Below are 19,623 nucleotides of genomic sequence, written 5' to 3'. Positions count from 1 at the left end.
CTCCTCCCTTTAAGTCCAAATCAAACATCGGCCTTTATGGGCATGCAACTGTGCAGCACAAGCACTAAAAACATATTTCACACTGAAAATTCAACTTGATTTGGATGTCCTTATAAAACATATCATATTTTTAAGAACAAAATTAAGTAAACAAAAAATTATCAGTATGTTTTAGCATTCTAGTCAAATTAACATATCATATTTTTAAGAACAAAATTAAGTAAACAAAAAATTATCAGTAAACAAAAATTAAGTAAACAAAAAATTATTTCAGTCAAATCTGAAAACTTGTCACTGTGTGCTCCTAGACCACCAATGTAGCCTAGGCCTTGTAAAATTAAAGTATCAAATATGAAAGGATGTCTGCTGCTCACACACCAGCACAGTTCTGTAGGACTCCAGCACATGCCCTTCTGCCTGGGAAATACAGGCACTCCAAATACAATCCCACAGACAAACTTACTTTCCTGTACCAGAAGCAATCCAAATCTTATACACACGTTTATAAACAAGGAATGATTTTTTTTTTTCAAGGCTAGTGCTATCTTCCCTTTAAAAAAAAGAGTCGCATCTAAAGACAGTTGTAATTCTTGCCTCTGTCTTACATGTTTACAGGTCTTCTCCAGTTCTGTTAAGCTCTTCTAACACAGCACAGTGCAGATGGTCCTATGTACTTTTTCTGAGCAGCTGCTGCTGTCAGAGACATTGTCTTGGCCAACAGGGATTTCTCAAATTCTCTGCTATATGCAAACACAACCACTTGAAGACAAGTATGTAAGGCACTTCATGGAAGGAAATAACATTTAATGAAGGCTTATTCTGCATTTGTTTTTTAACTTTATCAAGTAATCAAGAGGTTTGGCTTTCTAAAAGTCAGTCTCATTTAGTGAGTATCTTAGCATAAAATGCACATAGCAAATACTCATCAGAAAAAGACAGAGGCAGAAATGGACCCTTAGTCTGAAGACAGGGAGGGAGACAGGAGACCAGTTTGTCAGCTACCTTTTAAATACACTTTCACAGAGAAAATATTTGAGACAGTAAAAAGATCTGTCCTTTGCTAAAACCCAGGTGGTTGAAAAAGTAAAAAGGATTTTTTCCACAGCTCAAGGTTGTAGCTATTATAAAAACAGCTATAAATTAAACTCCAAGTAGAGACACTGCTGAACTTCACTCTAAAAGAAAACAGCAAGTCAAATGTATAATTCAATGCCAACTTAATCTTCAAAGGAAGACCAAACTTGCTGACCTTGGCTTGGATACATCCCAGCCAAGTGAGCCCAGCACATGCTGCTCACCTTGCAGGTCCCATAAGGCGCCCCTCAGCGTGTGTCCTTCCCATCTTAACAGTCAGCACAGGAGAAGGGATTTTCAGCCAGGACTGGTGAGAATGAAGAACTCCTATATGAGCCAGGAACTGAGGACCAAACCCCAAAAGGATACCTTGGTTTTGACTGCAAACAAGAAGGTTATTTCTCATCTTTTTTTTCCTCTCTGTTTTTCTTTTTTTTCTTTTTGAGAACAAACAATAGAAGTCAAGAAGAGCAATTGTACAGTGTACAGAGTGGTAAAGGAATTAGCAAAGTGAGTGTTTGGCTGATATTAGTTTATTTAGCTTACACGTTCCTGGCAGGAATTTGTGTCCCAAGAGTTTCTACATTCACACAGAACACTGAATTTCCTTTACCAAAATGTTTTAATTGTGAGGGATTTTATATAAAGACACATACATAAATACAAGGATACATATGTACATGTATACAGAAAAAATCAAAACAAACAACTTCATACCTAGAATAAAATCTATTCCAAATCTTGCAGCATTATTTTATTTTCAAGGAATAAATTTTACTACAAGAACTAGATTAACTTTTTCTTTGGTCTAAACTGGCAGAAAACCTCTCCATTTCTTTTCTTGCAGGCTTCTGAAAAATTCCACATCCTGAAGGAACTGCCAAACCTCAGATCTAACTTCAAGAGCTGCCTTGATACATCACCTTGGAAAATGAAGAGACAAATTTTCCTAAATGTGATTCCACTAAATTCCCTGAGAAGGGTATTAGAACAAGCAAATTAGGGATGCTGCAACTTCTACTACAGTCTGCAGTTCCAGTGAATAAAACAATTATTTCCCCACCCACTGTAAGTCTTCTAGCATGCTTTAAGGGCTTTTCATTCTCTCACAAATATTACTTGTTGACATGGAGATTGCTTTGCTTGAAAGATGCCAACTGATATTTTTAATTCTAGCTTGCAGCATCAAGATATTGTCTCTAAAAAATATTTCATATCAGGGAAATAAATGAATTTCCATTAAGGGGAAGAGAACATATATTAACTTAAAAATAAATTCTGTTCCCAAGAGTCAGGCACAGTATTTGCAAATTATTTGATATTCAAATAGTTTTCAGTTTTCTTTGTTCATATCACCAATCCCTCTGTTTTTTTTAATTTCATATTTCTGATAAATAGAGAGCCAAGGACATTTCTTACTGTTGTCTCAGCTTGAAAACACATAAGTTACCCATTATTAGTATATTATACTAATAAGCACAAGCATGAACACATAGTGTTGTTCATCATAACAACAACCTTCATTTGCAAGTAATTTCTGATTCTCCATTGTTTACTAGGTCAATGTAGCACCACAGAGATGACAATGATCTCTTTAAACCAAAGGAATTAAGCTAATGGAAATAATTAATGCTAACTACCAATATACTAGCTATTTATTTAAAACACAAAGGCATGTGCCTGGACATGGCTGCTATGTATTATCAGAAGGAAACTCTGACTTCTTCCTCCCATCTATTTTAAATTCCATTAAGAAGATATACTCAACCCAAATTTAGTTATGGCACCAAAAACTGCTATCGTGACCAAGTCCTGGATAATAACTTCAGCTTGTTACGATAAGAAAGCTTACTTGCGGCAAAACAAAAGACCCTGCCAAAAAGTGATAAACAGAAGACAAAAGAGAAGGATACAAAAAAAATTTAGAATGTGAAAAAAGACCACCAGACCCAAACAGAAAGATAGACAAGTAATTCCACTTAGCAGTGGCATAAAACTGGCTTTTCTAACCAAGTCTTGGGATTCTCTGCAAACAATAAGTAAATACTGTCAAATCTTACTTGAAAGATGCCACAGAGATCTTTCCAGAGATCAATCAGGCTCCTGGGTAAAATTTATTTTCCACATTACAAGTAGATATTACCAACTCTCTACAAGACATCAGTAATAAAGTTTTATCAGTGCATACTTGCCCTTTTATTTTGTATCAGATACAAATAAAAAAATACTTTAGTTACTTGAGGAAAGAGATCTGCAGCAAGCAACAGGAAGCTAATAAGACTATTTAGAAATCAGATGCAATATCCTCTTTCAACAAGTGCTTTGCTGAATACTTAGAGTATTGCAAGAGCAAGTTCCATGTTCTGAATTACTTCAACAAGACTTACTCTCACAGGAGCTCTAGTTAGAAAATTTATCATAGGAGTTAACTGTTTGATAACAACAAGCTTAGATGCTTTACTATCATTGCAAATGTGTTTCACAGCCAGCAATGCACTTGAGTGTACAGTTTACATGCACTGCTGAACTGACACTTCACACTTAATTATTTACTGCTGCACCCCTGCCAAAGCATTTTCATCATGAGTTATACCACCCTCCATTTGACAGTTACCTGTAACACCTTACTACTGGTAAACCTGCATCAAAGCTATTTTACCTCAATGAAAACCAGGATTAAAACCTCCATGTAAGAACTGGCAATGGCTCAAGCAAGTCAGCACACTCTCATGAAATCTAGTTGCAATAAAACATAATTTCTATGGCATATGTAAGACCAGTTATAAAGCTACAGCTACATTTGACAGTGTGCTGACTTAGCATGTGACATTCCTCCCAGCTTTGAGGGACGGATGAAGGAACTGCCGGTGGAGATGATGGCACAGCCAGCAAGGGGAGCACGGCAAGCACACATGACCATTTCAGCAGCCTTCTGCAAAACACTTTCTAGTAGCAGACAACAGGGATAGAGAGCTGTTCTGACCTACAAACAAAAACCTTCATATGGCCAAGAGCCCAGACCAACAAAACCAAGAGAAGGAAGAGTACCAGACATGGTGCCACCATCACCTGGCAGGACAGGACTGGGCTGGACTCCAGGACCCCATAGTGACAGCACAACTGCCCTTCCAGCCCCTCAGGGTGACACCTGCTCAGCCAGGTACCCCTGGCCAGAAGAGGCCAGCCACCAACCCCACTGGGCAATGCTGAGCCCAAGCATATTTCCACTCCTTCAACAGAAAGAAAACCTTTTCCAGCAAGAGACCCTGTCTTTCACTTAGGACACGCCAAATCAGTCAGATTTGAGTCCCCTAATAGAAACCAAGAAGGTTATTCATTTGCATGAGGAAAGAAATGCAAAAACACATGGTTAGAGAAGATTTACATACAGCTGGACACATTGAATAATGGGCAGAGTATCAATTACAAAGATGGTAATTACCAGGAAATTTCTTCCATGAAATGCAGATCTTAAGACTCCTACCGACTAACTCTCTTTTCAGCTTTTTATTCAGAAGAAAGCAGTGTATATGCATTCCATATTCCTTAAAAAGAAAAAAACCTACACAGCTTCACAGCCTGTTTTAAGAACTGTAACTCATGCACCATGGTTTATTTGGTATCCCAAACTCTAATGCAGGACATACATTCATCATAAAACACACATCTCCAAAAGATATTAAGGAAATTATAGATATTAAAATGCATTTGGAAGTCCAAAGAACAATGCAGAAACACAGAACTCTTACCAATTTGTGGATAACCATGACAAAGATCTAACAGAACAAGGACTGTTTGCTTGTCTGTAAAACATGTAGGAGCGGGAGGAAAGTAGGAATGTGCAGCAAATGTTGAAATGAAATCATGATGTAAGATAATACAGGGCTTTGAATTCAGTGTTGACAGTTATGCTGCCACCCTGGAATCTTCACTGACCCAGCACTAGAACAAACTGTAATTGCTGTGCACTTCTGATCACTCAAAAAGAGCTGCGAAACAGAAGGGGTCAAGTAAGAGGAGATGAGACCAGGGACAGGATGTCTGTGTGGTGAGGGGGGAAGAAGGCTGGGCTGAGCACAGGCAGGAGGCAAATAAGGCAGATTATGACAGTGACACAAAACAAAGGGGAAGAAGGGAAAGGAGATAAAAATCAGATAGTCTTGGTAAAGCAACAAGGATGGAGGAATCATCAAAAATCACTGGAAGAATGATCAAAAAAGAATATATTTCTCTTTCAGCTCAAAGCTGCTTTTACCATTGTACTAGCAACATGCCAAAAAACGATAAACTTCTTACTTTTAAAACACCATATTCCAACGTGTTCATTAAACATAAGACCTTAAGAACAAAGTTTCCATTCAAGACCACACACACACAAAGATAAAATAACTGGGGGCAGAATCTGCTACCTAACTGTAGCCTGCTCTTCCACCAAAACCCAGAGCCTCCTGAAGCTCACAGATACCCCAAGGACAAATGGCATGCTGGGCTGGCATCAGTCACCCAGCACCAGAGCAGGCCCTGAGCTGACCTCGGGCACCAGGGGCAGGGGACACTCGGGCACAGGGGCAGGGGGACACTCGGGCATAGGGGCAGGGGGACACAGGGGCACAAGGGGACACTCGGGCACAGGGGCAGGGGGACACTTGGGCACAGGGGGACACATGGGCACAGGGGGACACTCAGGGGCAGGGGGACACTCGGACACAGGGGCACAGGGGGACACACAGGGGTAGAGGGACACTCGGACTCAGGGGGACACACAGGGGTAGGGGGACACTCAGACACAGGGGCAGGGGACACTCGGGCACAGGGGGACACACAGGGGCAGGAGGACACTCGGACACAGGGGCAAGGGACACTCGGGCACAGGGGGATACACAGGGGCAGGGGCAGGGGGACACACGGACACAGGAGGGACACACAGGGGCAGGAGGACACTCGGACACAGGGGCAAGGGACACCCGGGCACAGGGGAACACACAGACACAGGGGCAGGGGGACACTCGGGCACAGGGGGACATGCACAAACCCTTCCTTGGTGCAGGTATCACCCACTGCCAGCTCCTTCTCTGCAGCACCAAGGCCTGGCAGCAGCCACAGTGCCAGCGCTGTTCCTCACTGGAATAACCACCCTGTACAGTCAGTATGAGTACATTTCCTTTTCTTTTTCATTTTCTCAATCTGTACATTAACAAATACATTGGTACATCCATGGGAGCCCATTTTGAGATAATCAACACAAAATCAGAGACAAAAGAACTACGGAAGTGCTTCCTTAAGTTCTCTTCTCCTTTTCAATCCACGGTCATACATATTTTCACTGCTGTTGAACTGCAAATTTATATTCAAAAATTAAAAGATGTAGTAAGGAGGAAAAAAAAAGCAACCACAAAAAACCCCACAACCAAATAGGTGAAAATATGAGAGCAGTTGTACAACACAAGTTCAGGTTCTCATGTAGTGATATAAAACCTCATCGCTTGAATTGCATGAACTGTGACTCAAATATTTGTTACAAAGTAATTCTTTACCATAATATTTTTAAAAGAAATGTGATTTAATGTTGAGAGCTTACTTTTCACAAAACATTCATCTCCAGTCCAATTTAATTTGGCACTGTCCCCTTCACTTAAATATCCATTTTTGCCCAAGGGAAACCACTTTCTAGATTTAGAATTTGCATGACTGCTTATACATGGAATTTTGAATTACTTTTTTGTTTCCTTTAGCTTTCAAAGGCGGTATTGTTTTCTTTTTCTCTCTCCATTAAACAAATAAATCTCTCCTACTTCTTATTCTTTTTATCATAGACTTGATCTCTAAGACCACCTCAGTCACAGGAATCCTTCCTGTCCCTAATCCCAAGAAAAAGTACAGAAAATCCTAAATACAATTACAATTTCTATGACTGACACAGAGGGAGTAACTATATTGTGAATGCAGCATTCTAGACACTTACCCCAAGTGAATTATCCTAGAAGAAAGGAGGACATTTAGCTGCAGAAGTGTGATTTGGAAGCTTAAAACACAATTGCACTTCCAAACTCTTCACACACTTTCAGCCTCCACTGGCTGACTGAATAAATGCATATGGATTTCTGCCAGCCAGGAACAGTCACAACAGGCAGCTCCAAGGAGGTGCCGCTGAGAGCTGTGCATTCACAGGGAGCATCAGGTGGGACTGACACACAGCTCAGAGCACAGGCACATGCAAAAGATCCTGCTGTTCACTTGTGAAACTGGATTTTACCCTGATGTTTATTTTACTATCTGAACTTTGAAATCTGCATATGATTTTAACAAGAAATATCATGATACTAACCAGAAAAAGCTGATGCATCTTAATTTCAGAATCCCTTTTTAGGAACTGTTCACTCCAAATGCAAATAAATCAATCACTGATTACTATTTAAAAATGGAAATACTAGGATTTCAAACCACATGTATGAACAACTGTGTCAAGTGGTTACTTACAATCCTTATTTTAAAAGTGATTGTGAATAGGGCAGAGAATTTCACATTAAAGGTAGTCCTCAAGAGATTTCACTGAGTTTGGAAATTCAACAGATTTAAGATTCTGCCTATAGCAGCAGCTGAAACTTTGCCAGCAACTAGAAATAAAATTCCTTCTAATAAAATCTGAAACTGTTTTTTCCCTAATTACAAACAAAGCAGAATAATGCTATGAATTGTTAGGCAAAACATTCTGCCACTGGACTTATCATTATGAATTTTAACTCTGTTAATATCAGTTATATATTTCATAAACTTAATTAATAAAAACAAAATGAGTCTTTCAAAGTTCTCCAAAATAAAGAGAAAGCAAAACAAACAGGAATAAAAAGAGATTTTAAAGATCCAAATTCCTAATAGCTGTGGTTCTACCTCCCAAACACACAGTAAACTGCAGTTCTATAATAAGAAAACCAACTGTCTGGAAATCAAAATTTCTTTTAGGATTAATTGTAACTTCTTATTTTTCCAACCTGTGTTTCACACTGGTTATTCTAACAGCATTCTTTGAAGAGGAGGAAGTGGGGGGACACCCACACCAAATTAGTAGAGACCACAGTTTACTGAATGAAAACGGCATATATAACACAGAGATATGCCGTTTTTCAAAGTTTTTCAAGCTAGAAAAACAGATGAGATCTAATAGGAATGAAGAGATCTAATTCACTTCAAATGTTGAAAGACCTTCTTCAAGGTCTTTAGATCACTTGCATCACTTTACAGCACAACATAGCTCACCAAGTACTTCAGAGATGTAATTACTGCTTGTAAAGCTCACTGACCACAGCCTGAAAGCTTCTTTTAGTCAAAGCAGGGAAGCATGGTCTGCTGTGCTCAGGATCAGCTACAATTCCCAAACTTTGAATCTTCTAATGTAATGCAATGTCCTTCCACAGGAAGGTCAGGAAGGAGGATAAAGAAACCACCATATACTTAGCTTTAAAATGGAACCATTGATAATAGCACAAAAGCATAACTACTGCCAGTCATTTCACACACACATCTACTGACAATTCCTAAACTACCCCCTCCACAGAGAGCTTGCATAGAAGTGAAAAAGTGTAGGATAGCCCTGCAAAATATCTTTGCTGACCAAGCACAGATTCTTTCTCATGCAGCGCTACCTTCAAAATCTGAAATGAATGTATTTTTTCCAGGAACAAAGATGGTAATAAGTATCTTTTTCAGTTGGAAGTGTCCCTTAAAATGTCATTAAACAAATAACAACATGGCAACAAAAAGGTACCGCTTCCCAGAATGCTGATGTGCAGTGATAAAATGCAGAACAGAAACAATTTTAAGCATGCCAGTAATTCTAAATTCTGTATACAATTCTGAATCTAGAAAAGAACCCTTGTGCCATTAAGTCTTGCATCTTCATTTAGTAATACTGCACCTTTATCACATCACTTTGTGTAGCCTGATTTTACAAAGCCCTGGAGTACTCTGTATCTTCTGTAAGTTTTGTCTCCTTACAATCCAACTTTCAGATGAAGGAACAATTCATCAGTTACCACTCTTAATGAAATACCAACACAGCAAAGAAAACAATCTTTCAAAATTTCAACACATTCTCATATTGGTTTCAATACTGTTGAAAGTAAATACTTTCACTTCCCATCTGATATCTTCTGGATCTCAGCCACAGCTAAGAATCATTCTGCAGACAAAAAGAGATAAGCCAAAAGTTTGAGATACAACTTCTTTAACTAAGGCCGGGTGGATTTTTATTTAAAAGAAAATTAGGAGTCAGTAGTTGAAGGCTGACTCTTCTGACTGCAGAGAGAAGGATATTACAGTGCAGATTCTCCCTCTAAGAATCACAGTAGAAAAGAGCATGGGAAATGTCACACAAAGTGGATGAAAATTCGCTTCTAATCTTGGGATTAGCTCTATTCCATAACCTTGCCTGAGCATCCAATTATTGCAGTTTTCTGCAACATTTTCACACCAACACAGACAGTAATAAAGTGCCACTCACTGCACCAAAAACATTGATTTTATTGACACATTTTGTTCAAACCACCATAAGCTACAGGAGGAGGACACAGCTTTGCAGTGCAAACTGCGCCTGTGGATGTCATACCAAAGGTATTTCAGCAACATGGTTACAGCATTACCTGACTTAAAACAAACACTATTCATTTCCAAAGAAATAAAGAGAGAAGTAAATAAATAGGAGTTGGACTTCAATGATCCTTGTGGGTCCCTTCCAACTCAGGATGTTCTACGATTCTAACACCAGTTCATGGAAAATGTGAATCTTGATGATCTCACAATCTTGTCTTAGCTGAATGATCTAAAAAATCCTTTCCAATTTGCAGGCCCAAAATGTAACAAGAAGGAAGAGAAAGGAAACAAACAAATTAAAACAAAAGGAGGGGAAACCAGGATTTTGTGCAAATTTTCCAACCAGTTTTCATTAGTAATTTTCCATTAATACCAACCACAGCTCTTTAGCCAGTTTCTATACTAGTTAAGGATTAGAAGCAGGAGCTTTGGCCTGAAGACTAAGTTCTTTCTCAACCCAGTTCAGGCTACTGACTGCTCCAAATTTAAAACCAGTCCTCCCAGAAGCAGCACAAGAGTTGGTGATGCTCCTACTGGGGCCTACAAAATCAGCAACAAAAGCTAGTTTAAGTTGAGCTCAGTAAAACCATCTCTGAACTTTGGTCAATTTTGCAAAAAGCTTCAGCAAAGGAAATTAACATCCCAATGGTCCATTTCAGCAATTCTGGAATATTTGCTTTTAAAGAGATAAAACTCCTTACCAACTGCCCGTTCTTCTTACAGAAGATACAGGAAGTGGTAACTACTCCAGTGAAGGCACCACCTATGCACACTGCTTGGAATAGTCCATCTAGGATTTTAGTCCATCTATAGTCCATCTATTTTAGTCCATCTGTAGTTCTAGATCTAAAAGATTTATTAATGCTTACTCACTCTTCACATACATTTCAGAGAGGTATGGCACATATATTAAATATTCTGCAGGATGAAGTGAAAAAGATCACTCCATATGTCAGAATGCACATAGAAAATTAATAAATTTTAAAAGTTCTATTTATCCAAGTCCAAAGGAATGGAAAAGAAGCAAAAGTAATGTCAATTCATTTCTACATGGAAAGTTCAGAGAAGGGCTATATATATGCTTTCAGTTTGTAAAGTGTATTTCATATTCTTGCAAAGATTTTAAGCAAGGAAGATATTTAGACTATGTCTGATGTGCAGCTGGCTGGCAGGACAAGGACAGCCATCGGGTAGGGCTAGACATTGCTCACTTATTTTCCTTCCAGCCTCAGGATACAAGAGCAGCTAGAAAAAGGCTTTCACAATGTCAGTAGCAGCTGTATGGTGTCCCACCAGAATTGGTTTTTGTATCATCTGACCTGAGCAAGGCCTGAAGATGCAGTAAACATATCCTAGAAGTCTGAAAAACCTTCAGTAAGCACATAAAATTAGGTAAACCAGCTATGACCACACAGTGAAGAAGTTTTCATTCATTTTAAATACATTATTCTTATTATAAAACCCAAGGGAAAAAAAATCCAAATATAAATTCAAAAATATCCAAAACAACTCAAAACACAGTAGTCCTTCCATTTTCTGACATCTATAATTTTAAGTTTTGTCCTTCTGTTTCAAGTACCAATTTACCCTACCAAGACTGTGTAACTCTCCAAGAAGATATTAATCAGGTAGCACTAATAAAATTTCTCAGAGATAAGTTCAGATATTACTAGCCATAGTATGTGTGCCTTGGAAAGTTTCTGCAGCTAAATATCAAAAAACTGACTTCATACCGGGTGTGAATGTATTGGTTTGACGTGAAAAATGTAAAAATGAGGCTTTAGGAAGGCTCTGTACGACACGATGGTGTCTCTGAGGAGAAGCACGGCATAGACAGAATAACCAGATGAGGCTGGTAACAGGAAAAAGAAAGCTGTGCAGGAGGCATCATTACCAAGGTGCAATATAGGCCTAAGTTCACCAATGTAGGCCATAGCAAGCTGCATTTTTAATTTTTGATACATCAGAATACAGGGGTACCTTGATACACGACCTCTGACAAATGCTTAGGTAGATAACGCCAAATACCTAAACAGTAGTACTGAGAAACATAGATCACCTCTGTGCTGGAGTTCTGGCTAAAGGAAAAAAACATTCTTTGAAAGAGAATTCCTGTAAACCAAATAGGCTTTGTTTTTAAAGAAGGGCAATTTTTTCACCATCCGTGTTTTAGCAGGAATGTCAGTGTGCAACACACTAGATGTTTAATTTGCTTCTGAAGTGCTTATGTCTTGACTTTTGTGAAGTAGGTCAGTTCCTTCACAATGTGCAACCCATCATGCCCCAGCTCTTGAAAACACCAGTATTCCCTTTCAGCAAAATTCCATTAGGTATATGGGGCAGACATTTTAAAACTTCCTTCTATCATCATTCTTATAAAACCCAGCATACAAGAAATACACAGATAGTAACTAATCCCATGTCAGAGACCCTCTTATGCCAGCTCCAAGAAGCTGGAGGAAAAAAAATACATAAATGAACAAATAAATAGCTTTATAAAAAGTAGTCCATTCTTAGGAGCTTGTGCACTATGCAGCAAAAAAAATTAACAGGCTTAACCCATTATGAAAAGGGCTGAAAAGGTTTATCAGTGATGCACAGTTGCAAAGGACATTATCTGAGCTAGCAATGCATGACCTAGTGGCATTAGCAGAAGTTTACAAAGAGGGAAAAAAAATAAATCTGATTTTTGTGGGATGAAGGGGAAAAAAGGGGAGAAGCTGAATATTAAGAACCACCTTTTCTTGAAACAGCCTAGAACTCTCCATCTAGTCGAAAAGGGCTGAAAAGGTTTATCAGTGATGCACAGTTGCACAGGACATCAGCTGAGTAGCAGTGCACCTAGTGATATTAGGAGAAGTTTAACAAGGGAAAAAAATAAATCTGATTTTTGTGGGGTGAAGGGAATAAAAAGGGGAGCAGTTGAACACTAAGAACCATCTTTTCTTGAAATAGCCTAGACTCTCCATCTAGTCTCTGTTTCAAGAACAGCCTTTTGGCCAGTTTCATTTTACGGTATCAGCTGTGCTTCACACCATCATATTTGTGGTAAGACGTTCCCTTTCACTGCCTCACTACAGCTCCATACTTGAAAAGCTGACTGCAGAAATCATGCTCCAAACAGAGGAATCCCACCTGAGCACATGCTGCCTTTTCCCACGTTGAACCCCGCTGGCTCTGAGTGTGCCCTGCTGCTGTCAGGAGTGCGTGGAGCCTGGGCTGTGGCCAGCCCAGCAGCGAGGACCTACAGGATGCACACACCAAGCTGCTGACACGGCTCACACAGGCCAAGCTTGCACCCAAAGAGATACAGAATCTGGCACATAAAGGTCTCAACCATTTTTACTTATAGCTGCCATTAACTGCTGTAAAAGAGGTCTTGATCACAAACAGATGTGGGAAACTACAAGCTCGAATCCACTGCCACAATTTTTTAAAGTAAACTTCTAAAAGTGAAGCACTGAAAAATGTGGAAGCTCACCCTAAGCAATAAATCATCAAAAACAGAAGGTAACCTCTGTATGTTAGTTAAGTTCTTGCTCTTCCTCAAAAGAGAAAAACATTACAAATCTGTTAAGTGTTCTTCATTATCATGGGCCTGTAGAAACTAACAATAAAATAAACAAAAAAGCATTCTGAAACAAACAAAAACAAAGCATTCTGGTGACTGCACAACACTCAGAAAGGAAATTTTGCATCCGTGGATTTCTGTAGAAGTCCACTACCTTCTTAGAAATTTGAGGGAAAGAAAAAAGAGGAAGAGAGGTAAATTCAACTTTACTATTTTCCAGAATAAGCCTCTTGATAAATTCCTCCTCATCAAAACTCTTTCCAAATTCCACTTCTCTTTCAGACACCAATTTACAAACAGTTGTAAAATATTGCAGAAATTGAGGTTTTTCTGGCAAAGTACCAATGATGTAGAGGTATTTTGTTATAAAACCAATTCCTACCAGAAAATAATTTCTCCACCTGTTTTTGAAAAACTACTAATGGATTGGGTATGGAACTTGACTTAGAAAATTCAAAAGCATGATTTTGAAGGCAGACTGGATGAGTATTTCCTTATGAAGTACATAACACAGGCAGACGTCAAACAGTTCCACTAGTACTAAAATTTCCAGTTAAATTACTCTTTAAGATTTCATATCCCTCCTGTCTTTTTTTTTTTTTTCTCTCTCGTACTGTCAGAAACAGGGCCTGGAACAGTGAAAACCACACATCTCTTAAAAGCTTAAAATAGCCCACAGCTGATTTAAAGGTTCTAAAAGTTCTTGATTTATTCAAGTAGCTTTACCCACTTCAAAAACTAAAATGTTTCCTGAATTTCCATCAATACGAGCATGAAAACAACTTCCACACAAAACACAGTAACTAAGACACTGCATGACATGATTTTTACAGTTCCTAAAAGTACCAGTGACAAAGTAAATGCTTGTTAGAGACACGAATTTGCACTTTGAGACCTGTCACTGACACATACACCCAAGCAGGATGGAAGGGCTCTCACTTGAAGAACAGTGAGAAATAAATCTGAAGTGTCAAAAAAGTTTTCTTTCAGTGCATTAGTCTTTGTCACCATTTATTTAATAAAAAAAGGCACATTTGGCAACACTACCAATTTGAGAAACCTTATGGCTTGCAGGAATACTAAGGAATAAACACCCAGCATTCTCTCTTCACAACACAGATAACCAGACTATTGTTCTTTCATTCTAAAATGGCAAAAATATCATCAGAGTTCTCTACTGTGAAGGGTTTTTCCCATCCCACTGGCACATCCATAAATGTCTGTATGCCATACAACTTCAAACAATCTAACAACAAAAACATAATAGCTGATCTAATACAAAATAAAATTTCAGAAACAAAGAATCACCCTATTACGTTTAATACTCAGTCATCATCTTTAACCAAGAGACCATCAATGAGCATGACTCCAGGATAACAGACCTGCAAAACAGCACACTTCAGAAAGTTGTTTTATCCCAGTCTGTCCAGTTGTTTTGAATGTACAGACATCTATTACCCATCAGCCTCCCCAGTGAAAACTTACTTCTCAGACTCTGTCCATAAAAAAGGCCAAGAGTGGAGTAAAGCATAAAAAGGAAACCCATAACTGCTCACAAATTTGCAGACAGCTTGCCCATTTGAAACTGTGGCATTGCACTGACAGTGGCGCCACATGAAAACCAAAAAAACGTAAAAATAAATAATGCATGAGGTGTTTTCTGTGTTCCAACAACAGGTTACAACTCTACACTTGACACATGCCAGTTTACAGAAGAAGAGAGACAGAACATACATGTACCTTGATGCAACAAATGAAACAAGCAACCAACAAAGATCTCCTGGGTTTTTTTGTAAATATCTACCTAAGATGCAGAACTTATCTACATTGTATGCACATTTTAACAAGGACACACACACTTACTATTTCCATCAAAGCTTATCTTCCAATCCATTAAAAAAAAAAGCACACTGAGAACAAGGCACAAAACCCACACATCTCTGACCAAAAAGTTTACTGCAGCCTGTGTTGTTATAGATGGAGAAATCCGTACCATCAGAGAGAGCTGCATCCTGCTACACTGCACACCACTGATGCTGGAAGAATTAATCATTCACAGATCAACAATTGGTTCTTTCATCTCCCTGGCTTTCTCAGATCAGACCATTATGTATTTTTTTCCACCTACTGGTCCTGTTACACTCCATTTTTCAGCTGGATGTAGCAAAGACATCTGAAAAACATTCCTATTTCTAGAATGTACCTCACTGAAGGAAACCAGTGAGAGTACCTATATGCTTCCACGGGATTCACAACTTTACCAGTGTCAAGAAGTGATAGAACATTAAATTCTGCACTAAAATCACAATGTAATAAGCTGTGAAAAAAATGTGGACGGCAAACTGAAGGGCACCAAAGTCCTTCTTTCTGGCTTTCTACCAAAAGCCTCATGGGTTTGTTCAGTGAACAAACCCATGAGATAGCTGACCTTTTAGCAAGTAAAGTTTTAGGACTAAATACTTCAGCTAATCAAAAACTAAATTACACGTATACATTAACTCAGCCCACATCTTTAAAATAAAGCTGTATTCTGGCCAGGGCGAACGGCACCACATTCAGCCAGGACTAAAACAAGAGAACATGGCTTTTTTAATATCTCTGCAGAGAAAGAGAGGACAAGGCAGTATTCATGATGAGCACTGCGCCTCATCATGACAGTAACGGAAGAAAAAGTCACTGGAAGAGAAGGTTGTCATGGGAAACATTTCTCCCACTTTTATCGCTGGCAGGGTTTGTCCTTTAAACGCTCACCCCTGCAGAGGCCTGGCAGGTGACATCCCGGCAGGTGACGTGCGCTCGGCACAGCCAGCCCTGCCAAGGGCGAGGGACGCTCCCCTGGGGCACAGCCGAGCCCCGGGTGTCCGAGCCCGCCGGGACTGCCCGTAATGTCACCTCACGATACTCTGAAGGGCGAAGGGTCTCGGCAGCGCAGACCCGGGGCTGCACATCCTGCCAGAGGATGCGGCGCGGTGCGAGGATGCTCCCAGCCCGCGCTGGAAGGGTCCCGCACAGCTCTCCCCGGGGACAGCAGCAGCTCTGGAGGCGGAATGTACCGCGGCATCCCCGTGAGCCCCGCGGCCGCAGGGACCAGCACAGACCGCGGCGGACCGGAGGGACACGGTGCCGGGGCAGCGGGACCGGCCCCACCCGCGGGGAAGCCGCCGGAGCAGAGCCGTGCCCGCCGCAGGGAGCGGAGGGGAGGGAAAGGGAAGGGCTGCGGGGGCTCCCTGGGGTGCCCGCCCGCGCTCACCGTCGATGTTCTCCCGGTCGCTGATGTGCTGCAGGTTGCAGCCCGTGTCCTCCCGGCTCAGCTCGGCCTCGGGGCGGTAGGACTCCAGCCGAGAGTGGGCATTCCGGCGCAGCTTGGGGCTGGAGGAGACGCAGCAGGACGTGGTGTTCCCCATCTTCTCTGCCCGGCCCCGGCCCGGCCCGGCTCGGGAGGAGGCGAGGGGCGGCCGGTCAGCGGGGGTGGCGGGAAGCCATGGGCGGCAGCGGCGACAAGAGGGAGCGGCGGCGGGGGAGGAGGCGGCGGCTGCGGCGCCCTGCGGCTGCACTCGCCGGCGGTTCCCCCCGGCGGCTCATCCGCGGAGGCGGCCCCGCAGCGCGGCCCGCCGGCGTGGGCTGCGGCAGCTAAGCCGCCCTCCTCCGCGGGCGGGCAGCGCGGGGCCCGCCGGGGCACAGCCCCATCCTCCCCCGCCCCCGCGCAGCCGCCGGGCCCGCTCCGCGCACGCACCCACGCGGCAGCGTCGCAGCCTCCGCGGCAGCGACACCGCAGCAGCAGCGGCGGCGGCAGCAGCAGCCGCCCCGGGCGGCCCCCGCGAACCGGTTCCGGTTCAAGCGGGCGGTGACACCTCCCGCCGGGCGGGCTGCGGGAGCGGCGGCGGAGCCCGGCTCGGCCGAGGGGCCGCCCCGGCTGCCTCACGACGGAGCCCCCCTGAGCCGCGGCCGCGCAGCTCCCGGCGCGCCGGCCCCTGGCTCCCCGGCCCTCCTCACTCGAGCGTCCCGCACACGGGCACGGACGCTCTCCCACAGCCGGGAGCTCAGCACGCTGGTGCCGGAGGAGCGGGCCCGGCAGGCCCGGGGGCTCCTCGGGACCCCCCGTGCTCCTGCCCGCGGCGGGGATCCCGCGGGCCGCCCGGATCTAGGCCGGAGCCCGAGCCTGGCTGGCCCCGCGCCTGCCCCCGCCGTGGGGACCCGCATCCAGACGGAGAGAGTCACCGGTGTCCCAGGGATTTGTGGGGACTGCAAGAAGTCTTTGAGTACTTGTTAAACTCTCCTGTGGACTGACCGTTCCAAAGATAACAGGCCACAGAGCAATGAGAGGGTGTTGAGTGCCCCCTTGTACCACCTTCCCTGTGCTTAGGGCTTTCCCAAGTCAAAATCCCCTTTTGCCCTATTCAAAGTAATGTTAAAGATGGGGATGGTGCATGGCTTCATTAGTCATTGTTGTTGGTGGGTTGTTTTGGTTTTTTTTTTAATCTTTGTAATCTAAGCAAATCTCTTGACTGCTGGAGGTCTGAGTCATGGTAGTTGAATGGCTACACTGATAATTTGACAACAGAAAAGCACTTTTCTGTGTTTATAAAAGATGCTTTGACTTACAGCCCTGTGTCCAGGGAGCCATTACTTAATCTATCAGACATCTCATGATATCTGATGTTTTCACAAGATCTGCTCAAGTCAGATGATTACATGAAAGACTTAAGTTTTTATCCTACCTTTTTTTCAGATCACACATTGCAAAGAAAATCAAATTTTTAATTTTCAACTGCCTTTTGAATGTTTATTGATGCAAATGTACTCTAGTGGGATACAAAGAATCAAGGAGAAGGAAAGAGAATGTGAGGTTTTTTTCAAAATCACACTGTTTTGGGAATGTCTTCTGTAACTAGTTTTGGGACACTCCCCTCCCCAAACATGGATGGGCAGTAGATTTGGAGTTATATCAGTAGATTTGGAGTTAACATCATCCCTATGTGTTTGAGTAACTCAAGATAAATTAAGGATAGGTTTAGCATCTTTTTTGTGTTAGTGTATTCAGTAGTTTACATCCAGACAAAAGGAAAGTCTTTGCTGAGCTCTGGTTTAGAAATGTTCTCTAGGAGGATGTCATGCTACCTAGTGCCTTCCACCACCATGCCATCGCTTGCCCTCCACTGGAGCTCACCTGCTCTCCAGCTGAGCCTGAGCCTGCTTAGACCAGGCCTGACCTTAACCTGGCAGCAAGGTAGGTTAAATCTGAAACTGGCACAAGCAACACTCAGAAAATCTCAACACAATTTTTAAAGAATAAAGTAATCTCAGTATATATAGAACAGAACAGTACTGTTACTGAAACACCTGTCTTACCACATCTTACAAGAGGACCTGAAGCCAGTGAGATCTCCGTGGAAGACTGGTCTGACCTGCCCTGTTAAATTCCACCTTCCTGTAAGAATCAGGGACATGTGCTCATTTCAACCTGTGTCACGACTCCTAGGGCACCAGTGCCATTGTCTTTTAGGTACTTTTTGGGTAATGCTAACTGGGCAACTGTTGTCTTGCAGTATCAAGCCCACTACATTTTTATTATTTAGAAATGTTATTATTTTATTATTTAGAAACTTGTAACAATTGTAAATGCAGTAAATTGTAAATACAATTTATACTTATTCTGCACTTTTCACAAGCTTTGAAACAAAACAGGCCATATAATGATGGAGATGGGTTAATTACGAAGCTTGATTCTCTTAATGTGTAAGTAGAGCTTAAAAAGACGTTTTCTTTATTGGAAAGGATTGATTTAAACTTTGTGTTTTATTTAGAGCTAATATTATAAAACTAAACATTGTAATTGCTTTAATGTATTTAAAATTTGTGATTATTGGCTGTGACTATGTAATCCCTAGATTTAATCACTAGATGTGACTATGTGATCACTAGATGGATGCTCTTTAAGGTCTCTTCCAACCCAAACCATTCTGTATTCTATCCATAATTCTATTATTCTGTATGGCTACCTTTTTTCTTACTCGCAGTCTTTCATTCTAAATTTTTACCTTTATTCCTCCTCTTTTCACTCGAGGAGCTTGCTGAAGTACATTATAATGACAAAGGTGCTACAATACATATTTCAAATCAAAGAAGAGGGATGCTGCTCTAGGGTAATGGTCTCCTACTGGTATGTAAGAGCTGAGAAGAGGTGAAATATATACCATGAAAACATATTTGGGATTTGATTATGATTATTTCATTTCAGCTATCTGAAGTGCATGATGCAAATGTAACTGCATTATTTGATAAATATTCATACAGTAAAGCAGGAACAGCTCACGGTAACTTACTGACATGCTTAGAAATCAATACATGTCCTTCTCTGATTAGAGATTAGTCTGTTCCTGAGATTTACAATT

At 41.6% G+C, this 19,623-nt stretch overlaps 1 protein-coding gene across 2 annotated transcripts in view; it reads right to left on the bottom strand.

The window, feature by feature from the left end:
• Nucleotides 1-17,029, bottom strand: part of CCNY (cyclin Y) — a 118,897-nt gene extending 101,868 nt beyond the window's left edge. The window contains exon 1 of one of the 2 annotated variants that reach the window (XM_041408680.1): nt 16,482-17,029. In XM_041408680.1, the coding sequence (XP_041264614.1) occupies nt 16,482-16,635 (154 nt within the window). In that variant the 5' untranslated portion in view covers nt 16,636-17,029. The remainder of the gene's footprint in view (nt 1-16,481) is intronic. The other variant, XM_041408681.1, reaches the window with a different exon arrangement.
• Nucleotides 17,030-19,623: the final 2,594 nt, after the last annotated feature.

The sequence above is a fragment of the Onychostruthus taczanowskii genome, unplaced genomic scaffold (assembly GCF_017590055.1).
Source record: "Onychostruthus taczanowskii isolate IOZ18803 unplaced genomic scaffold, ASM1759005v1 scaffold3, whole genome shotgun sequence".
In the NCBI taxonomy this organism is placed as follows: domain Eukaryota; kingdom Metazoa; phylum Chordata; class Aves; order Passeriformes; family Passeridae; genus Onychostruthus; species Onychostruthus taczanowskii.
This window is presented reverse-complemented; position numbering and strand designations above follow the sequence as displayed.